The sequence below is a fragment of the Urocitellus parryii genome, chromosome 8, assembly GCF_045843805.1.
Source record: "Urocitellus parryii isolate mUroPar1 chromosome 8, mUroPar1.hap1, whole genome shotgun sequence".
Classification (NCBI taxonomy): domain Eukaryota; kingdom Metazoa; phylum Chordata; class Mammalia; order Rodentia; family Sciuridae; genus Urocitellus; species Urocitellus parryii.
The window spans coordinates 31,541,468-31,550,680 of NC_135538.1; the positions used below are offsets into that span (position 1 = coordinate 31,541,468).

Below are 9,213 nucleotides of genomic sequence, written 5' to 3' on the forward strand. Positions count from 1 at the left end.
GTGAAAACATCCTGAACTCATCAATCCAGTTAGGTCATCAATAATAATGAACTCTATTATAATAATACCCAATCAGGAGTGCTACTGGGGAACAAAAGTAACAAATTTATATTGTTAAATCGTGTGTACAAATTTGTAATGACAAATCCCACTGTGAAGCATAATTATAATGCACCAACAAAAATAATGATATTTTGAAACAAACAAACAAAAAATAGTAATGTCCAACCACCTTGGAAGCTCTCTGAGAGAACCTGAAAGTTAGTGATGGTCTATGGTATAGTTTTTGCTTGTTTCTGTTTTTGTTTTTCACTATGCTGGGTTGGCACCCAGGGCCTCACACATGCCAAGCAAACACTCCACCACTGAGCTAAACTCCCTGCCCCCTATTCTGTCTTATAAATTGTCATTGATGGTGTATTCACAGCCCTACCACAAAATAATTGAGTAAGTTATCCTAATCCTGACTGAAACTGAGGTAAGCCATAGTAATTATGCACAGAGTTCCACATTATGTAGTAGTTGTTCTTTTAATACCTAATTGATAAAACACACATGAACAAAAACTATTATGAGTTAAGAAAGGCTTTAAATAGATTTGTCTTTTATTAATCACAACAATCTTGTATTTTTAATAATAGTACATATATGTGAGAGGCATGGCATCTCTATAGCTAAACCCCAGGCATAAGGGGATCAATGACCTCTTTGCAACAGTTCTGCAGCTTCCCATTGGCTGAGGCAAACATCTTGGGAACCAAAGCTCACCAGGATTGAAATACCTAGCTCAGCAATTTGTCAGGTCAGATGTTATTTTGCAGAGTCCTGCAGAGTGAAGTTGCTTTCTATCTTCAGTGTGTCCATGGCTATGCAGGATCTTGGTATGCGACTGGCAAAGATGTTTACAGTTCATTTGTGTGAATAAATGAGGTACAAAAGAGAGGAGTGGTGCTGTACCAATAGTCCAGTCTATTTTGAGGAAAACAGACAAGAACTTTTGACAAAAGACTTCCTTTTATTATTAAAACTAACATACTACAGCAATACATGCATACCAATGTTTATATGGGAGCAACTCAACAATCATCAAGTTATAGAACCAACCTAAGTGTCCATCAACAGATGAAAGGGGCAGAGAAAACATGGTATATATGCATAATGAAGTATTATTAAGCCACGAAGAAGAACAAAATTATGTGTGAGTTTTTTTGCAGGGAAAATGATGGAACTGGAGAGAATCCTGTTAAGCTAAATAACCCAGGCTGCAAAGTCAAGGGTCTTATTTTTATCTCATATGTAGAAGCTAGAGTGACAAAAGGAAAAAAAAATCTCATGAAATTATAAAGGAGCCTAATAGGGTAGAGGAGGAAGATCAAGGAGAGAGAGGAGGGAAGAACAAGGTAAAATACTAGAGACTGAAACTGATCAAATTATGTTTTGTGCATGTGTGAATATGTCACAATGAATCCCAGTACTATGTATCATTATTATGCACCAATAAAAAAATTAAAAAATGACTTACTTCCTTTATGAATGGCTACAAGAACAATACAAAAATAATCAAGAAATTCTAGGCTGGAGAAATGTATTCATTGCTAACTGATGCTGATATGATCCTGAAAACATCACTGGTCAGGATTTATTCTTCAGTCAGTTCATCTAAAGATTATATTCCACATAATACAGGTGAACAGAAGACTATATATGTTTAAATTTCTTCAAGTTATTTTCCCTATTACTTATAAGTGCCAATATAAGTTTGTATTTACATTGACGAAAGGAACAGGTATCTTTCAAAGACATTAAAGGGGACAAAATCTTTGAAGGGCTTCTTATTACTCAAGGGGACAAAAGCTTTGAGGGGCTTCTTATGAACTGAGATTAAAATTCTATGATCATTTCAAAGTGGTCATTACACCTGTTCCTGGATGTTATGTTCCAACCACAACAGGTATTCTGCTATGAAAATTTCCATCTTTTATCATATTTTGCTTTTGACTTTTTTTTCTCCAAAATATTCTCAGCTCCACTTAAAATATATTAGTGAACAAGTATGAAACAGTGTAATCTTATATAAAGTATTTACAATCTGAATCATCTATAAAATATATAGCATAAAATGTTTGTAGAAGTATTTACTTAGTTACTTTTTCTTCTCATTTCATAAATTAAGCTTGTTACAGAATGGTCTGTGAAAATCACCTATTAAAAAAGATTTAAGGCAATGATGCAAAGACATAAGATTTGAGCCAGTGATTCAAAGACTTGAGAAGGAAAATCATTGGATTATTAGTTTTCTTTTTCAAAAATTTGCATCTTGAAACATGAAACATATGTTTCTCAACAAAATGAAGTAAAATTCTTGTTGATTGGGAGATATATATCTGGTAAAAGAATTGAAACTATTCCTAGAGTGAATGATACCAGTTTGAGATTTTGCTATCTCAAAACAATCCATTTTTATTTTTGGATCACTTGGTTTTATATGTTTCCAATGCCAAATACAGTGTCTAGTTCAAAGTAAGAACTCACAGGTGAAAATATCATAATTTAAATTGTCCTTGTTAATACAATTCTGATTTTACTTCTAATTACTAAAAATGAAGTACCGAGATCATCTTTTTATTCATATGTGTCTTTTACAATAATAAGTCATGTTCTCCAAAATAATATATTCAATCATAGTAATCACTAAACATGTTCTTTGTGAATGCAGTACCTATAAAATGAGAGGAAGAGCTGCCAAAGTCAGAAAACACAAGGGTGCAAATGCTTTTCAGATGACCTTCAGTTACTAGAAATTTCTACATTCCAGGTCTCCATGAAGTCCTTTTAAGAGTTTCATGCTCTATCAACAGAGCTATCTGGGCACTACAAAGTCTCTTTAGAATAAAAAATGTTTCAAGAATTTATAAACTTGTTACTTACTGTGCACTATATGCTTTAAAGAAGAGTTTTGTTCCCAGAAAATCTAACTTTCATGTTAAGCAATAGCTTTCCCCGCCCCCCTGTGTATTTTGGAAAACTGAACACTGATCATGCATAGAAGAGATATTACAATGCTTCAAACTATTTGAAGAAACATGTAAGAATTTCAGAGAAGAAAGTGGAAGATCAGTAATCCATAAAAGATACTAAATTAGAAGAAATTTACAATCTTATTCATCTGTCACTAAATTCTACTTGAAGATGACCAACATCTTAGAACAACTGTCAAATGTAAGACCCTCCTACTTGGTCAATAATTACACTTGCCTCTCAAAATCCAAGTATTTGTTTTTGCACTTGATCTTAGTTATCTTCGAAATCCCTGTGGTGATCTTTTCAATCTATATCTGCTTCTCCAGAAAATAAGTTAGTTGTTGATGAATCACTCCTTAAGACTCTGCCACTTACAATAAGTTTTATCGCTTTCCTAAACCAGGGGTAAAAAAAAGCATATATCAAGGGGTTCATAGCTGAATTATAATAAACACACCACACTAGTATCTCATAAACATAAGGGGGAGTTATGAAATTCATATAAGCATCAATCACAGCATCAATAATGTATGGTAGCCAAGAGATAAGAAAGGCTGCCACAGCGATCCCCAATGTTTTAGCAGCCTTTCTTTCTCTTCTTGCTACTCTCTCCTTGTAACTCTCTGAGGATGATTGAGCTTGGCTACCTGTACTTTCTATCTTCCTAGCCTGATGCTTAGCCACCAAAAATATCTTACCATATATAAACACCATGGCAACAGTGGGTAGAAAGAATAGAAGAAAACAAAGCAGAACCCAATTTTGAGTCAATGGAGCCTGACAGCCTCCTACACAGGTGAGAGCAACTACTAACTCCTCAATTCCTTCTTCATTGGCTCCAGTATAAAAGATAGAAAAACTATATGTGACTGAAAAGAACCAACAGAGAACAATGCATATTGCTGAAACCGACACCGTGAACTTGGTTGGATAGGTCAGAGGATCAGTGACAGCAATACATCTATCAATAGAGATACAGCATAAGTGAAATAAAGAGGCAAAACAGAAAGAAGCATCGAAACAGGTGTGAAGCTTACAATAGCTCTCCCCAAAGTACCAGCAGCTCTCCACAGACCTCACTGTGCTGAAGGGCATCACCATCACTCCCACCAAGAAGTCCGCACAGGCCAAGGATGCGATCAGGAAATTGGTGGGTTTATGCAGCTGTTTGAAGTGAAGGATGGCAACAATGACCAGTAAGTTTCCAAACGCAGCCAGTACAGCCCCCAAACCCAGGACCGCATACAGGATCACTCGAGGGCCTGGTGAATAAGGGGTCTTAATGCAGGATCCATTCACATGCTCATAACAGAGCTTCACAGCTTCATCTTGGGAGAAATTGTTCACCATTGCCTTCTTGCTTGAATTATTTTCAAGTTCTCAAATTCCCAATTTTTTCAACTTAAAAAAAGAAAGAGATGGCAATTTCCTGGGCTTCTGGGAGGGAAAAATATCTCTAGTTAAAGTGAGAACAATTTTATAACAATATTTTTTTTGCACATTATCTATAAACTTTTGGCCTTTCTGAAAAGTATTGCTAAGGTTTTAATGCATTTAGAGCAGGAACTTTTTGCAGAAAACCATTAAAGATACAGTCAAATCATATTGCTAAATAAATGGCTGACAACACACTCAGTCCGTTGTCTATTTTACAAAATTTAATTTGTGAATTATCTCAAAAGTTATTTTCTGCCTGTGTCACTTTACCTTTTGAAAAATCTCATCTGTAGCCACCAGAGTTGAGAAACAATTAGGCCACCAAACACTGAGTTTTATTTCCTGAGCTAGCTCCCCTGAGCAGCCACTTTGGCAGTAATGACAAATTAGAGTTCTTTTTTTTTTTTTTTTCCCTCAAGAAGGAAGAAATTACATCTCCTTCAAATTATAATCTCAAAATCCCCCTCGAAATCCCTATAGTATAGAGTGTGAAGACAGAGCAAGAGTTTACTCATAATCACTTTAAACATAATTTGGGAAACATTTTTTATTGCTTGTAATTTTAGAATTTTGGATTTTTTAATTTCTTTTTTGTTTATTTTTGCTTTGGACAGCTTGACTGACTTGGAGAAATATCTTTTTCAAATTGACATTAATCTAATCAGTGTTAAAGTATTTCCCAAGCTAATAGCCAGTTTTCAATGTCCAAAATCAATAAGAATTTATTAAAACAAGCAATAATTTACATAGTACATCACCTTGGGTCCTTAAAAAGCACTATAGTTTTAAACCTACTACAGAGTAGTGGGCAGCAATTGGAGTGGGCTGGAGTGGTATTTTAAATTAGCTATGTCCCTGGAAGTGTAGATTCATGCTGTCATCTAAAGTTCAAATGGAGAAATAGGGGCCAAGCTGGTTTCTTTAGACATTTGGTGCTTTTTTTTTTTAATGAGGTATATAGTCTAAAGAAGATTTTCAGAATCCACCTGACCTGACAGGTGAATAATTTTTACTTTATTTAACTATGAATAAGTGCAACATTGCATCTGAATCTTCAAGCTAGAGACTGGACTTTACTTTATTTTTATTTACCCATACCTTGTCTGGAGTCTGCTGAAAGTGCAGGGTACTTGGAAAAGTAATATGTATACACGTAGGTGTGTGAATCTTTATCTCTATCTGTACACTTTTTGGTAATAAACCTATATAGTCTGTGAGTTTTAAATGGTGTGTGTGTGTGTGTGTGTGTGTGTGTGCGTGTGTGTAACATCCCTGGTATTGCAGGCTTCACTAGTCTGTGAGTTTTAAATCAATTCATTTTGACTTGATTTCCCAGTTCATGTTCAAGCTCTCACTGATATGATAGCTCAGAAGTAAGTCTTGTTGCAGTGTCTCCAGGTTGCTCCTGGGGTTCCCCACATGGTGCACCTATGTGTTTCCAAGTTTGTAATGGAATAAAAACATGCTGGTGCCCACATATTCTCTTCTCCTGCATCAGCTTTCCTGATAAGGTCCTCCACATCTCTTGCTTTTTTCTCAAGATGACTAAAGGGATCTTACCACTGCCACCATAGGAAGTGCTGTGTTTGAGAGTTTGTGTAAAGAATATTGTCTCCATAAGTCTTGGAAATCCCTGTTTTGCTAGCACCCAATAATAATGCTGTTGTATAAAAGAAAATGACCCCCTCCCTCAGTTCCTTACACACACACACACACACCATTTAAAACTTATAGACTATATAAATTTATTATCAAGAGAGTGTACAGATAGAGATACACACACCTCTGTGTATACACATAACTTTTCCAAGAACCTTGCACTTTCAGCAGGAAAATACCAGCTTTTGATTTCATCAAGTATTCTATAATTTGCCTTTTCATAGAAGCAAAGATAGTTGAGTAGCAATAAGCACTCCTATGATCCACATCTTACTGTTTAATAGTTCTCACCAATGAGAGGAACTAGGGCTTCTCAAAGAAATGATTTGATCCAATGACAGGACAGAAAGGGAGTACATGGAGAAACAAACCATTTTTATGCCTAAAATTTAGAAATATATTCTTTTAAATGTCAGAGCATTTCATAAGGACAATATTGCCAGTGTGAACTTGTAAGCCTGGCATAATTTGAGTGCCAAAATAATTGTGGAAAATTTTTAAAAATATAAGCCTTTGGAAAATGGGAATCAATTAAGCTACACTAATGTGTGTGTGTGTGTGTGTGTGTGAGAGAGAGAGAGAGAGAGAGAGAGAGAGAGAGAGAGAGGCATTATAATTTTGGAACAGCACATCAATATTGGTTCAGGCAAAAATCATTAATGAATATTAACTTTGACAAGGATCAGGTATTCGAATGTTAAAGTGTTCCCCAGAGACTGCTTATTGGTTGCAAAAGTAAAAATAGTACCTGCACAGTGGAGAAATAATACCTAGTCTAGAAGACCACAACTAGCATCACTAATGAAGGGTAGATTGGCAAGTATGCCAAAAGGCACATAATATAATGAACATGGTATTCCAGGTAGGTAGGCATAACTTAAATCTAGTCATGAAGAAATTTCAGACAAAACTCAAGTTGAGAAACTTCCTATTTTTAGAAGTAAGAGAATGGAAGACTGAGGAAATGCTCTTCAAAAATGTCAATGTTATAAAAACTGAAGAACTTTCCCAGATAAATGAGACTAAAGGCAAGACAACCAAAAGACATATGTGACCCTAGAATATTATTGGGCCAACTGACCACACCAGAATAGGGATGGTAGTTGGTGAGGGTATGTATCAATGTTAAGTTACTGAAATATTTGGCTCAACTTACTCTCAGATAATTAAAAAAAAAAAAAGTTAAACACACAGATAAAAAGAGATATAGAAAACAAATGTTCAAGCACATGGAACTAAATTTTAATAGATGAATCTGGGTAAAGGGGATTTTTAAATGTGCTTTGTAGGCCTTTGTACATATTGCAGTACGTTTAAAATTATTTCCAAATAAAAACTCCCTTTTCCAAGCATCTCATCATCTTCCACTTGTCATTTTGTGCAAGCCACTTTTAACACCACCACCTCATCCCAATAAAACCTTCCCATGAGCAAAATCTTATATTCTCTGCTTCATGAACCTCTTCTCTCCCTCATCATTCTAAAGGCAAAAACCCTTAAGATTCAGTCATGTTTCAATATAACCTACAATTTACATCGCTAAAGCATAACACTTAACATCTATATTTGTGTTTTTTCATGTCTTTATGATTTCCCTGAAAGCAAAACAAAAAGGACATAAAATCATAGTATATTTGAGTGGCTATCACTACTATTCTACTGATTTTTTCTTCAAAAGCAAGGCCCAGTGTGTCCAAAGTAGAATTGGTTCCCTATTTTGTGTGTGAGAGAAAGAATTCTATATTTTAAACAATTATTTGCTTTCTGTATCCAAGCCCTTCTACTTATCAAACTACAAACAAAAAAGTAGATAAATTAAACAGTCCACCTGCAAAGTAGGGTTATTCATTAAACATCTACATATATACTTATTTCTGTTTGTTTTTATCACTATTCCCACACGACTCCAGCCCTCTCTCTACTTAACAAAAAGGAACAGTTGTTAAAGATATTTCTTTCCTACTAGGAACATCTCCATGAATCCCTGAAAGAAAAAGAGGATGTGAACAAATCTAAGGACACCAATCTAGTAAAATAATAAACATATGGGATGAAGCATTGTCTGTTACATTTGTGACTAGGGAAATCATTTTAAAATATAGTGTAAGCTTTGCAACAGAATTCTTTTCTACAGTGTAATTGATTAACTTGAAACAACACAAACACAGGAAAATGACCAGCTTTTGTTGAAAAGTTGTTGATAATAATAAATGTCTCCTTTACTTTTTTTCTTTCCTTTTTAACCTTGATTGATGCTGGAAGTTCTTAGGAAATTGTCCCTCTTAGAGAGCTCTCTGAAAAGTATACTTCAACTGTGAGAGAAATGTAGTAGATTGTTTTTCATTCACGTTACATGTAGTAAGTATCCCATTATAACCATAAACAATCCATTCTTGCCTAGCATAGACCACAGGAATGAGTAAATTGTACAAAAAAAAAAAAAAAGATTCAGAAAAATCTGTGTAAAATGAAGTAGCTCTCATGGAGCAGTCAGAAGCCTGCACAAGAATACTGTGAATACCTAAGAGGAGGTTGCCCCCCTCCAAAAAATATCTGCCATGTTTTAAGTTCATATTGTTCATTTTTTTAAAACCTATATTTACCGATCTTAATGATTCCCTACAATTTTCTTGAACAAATTTTGGAGCTTAAGAGAACAAAATTTAGTGTTCTCAATGAATCCATGCTTTTGAAGAGAAAATAAATTTGAACTCCAACTAGTTTAGAACAGAACTAGGCAATAAAAATTCTGTGATGAAAGAAATATTCTATGTTCTGCACTGTTCCAATGTTATTAAGCATGCCTGAGAAACTAAAGCCTTAATTTTAATTAAATTAATTTAAATTTAAATAGTCACGTGGAGCTAGTTGCTACTATATTGGACAGAATCATCTGTGACAAAGGGACTAAAAAATAATGAAACTGTCACAATACTTTGACTTAATTTTAAGTTCAGTATAATGACATAAACTTTGTATAGGTGATTTTGCCTAGCAAAACTTAAATCACTCTCACTGAAAATATAATTTATTACTTTTCAAGGTTTATTTTTTTATTTAATAATCACCTTATTATTAAGCAAAATAGTAGTGGGG

At 34.5% G+C, this 9,213-nt stretch overlaps 1 protein-coding gene across 1 annotated transcript; it reads right to left on the reverse strand.

Moving 5' to 3' along the window:
• Window positions 1–3,324: 3,324 nt before the first annotated feature.
• On the reverse strand, window positions 3,325–4,371 carry Taar9 (trace amine associated receptor 9). The gene has a single exon (XM_026381330.2). The coding sequence runs from the start codon at window positions 4,369–4,371 to the stop codon at window positions 3,325–3,327; it is 1,047 nt and encodes a 348-aa protein (XP_026237115.2).
• Window positions 4,372–9,213: the final 4,842 nt, after the last annotated feature.

Coding starts and splice junctions, on each gene's coding strand:
- Taar9 (XM_026381330.2), bottom strand. CDS start 4,371: ATGGTGAACAATTTCTCCCAAGATGAAGCTGTGAAGCTCTGTTATGAG.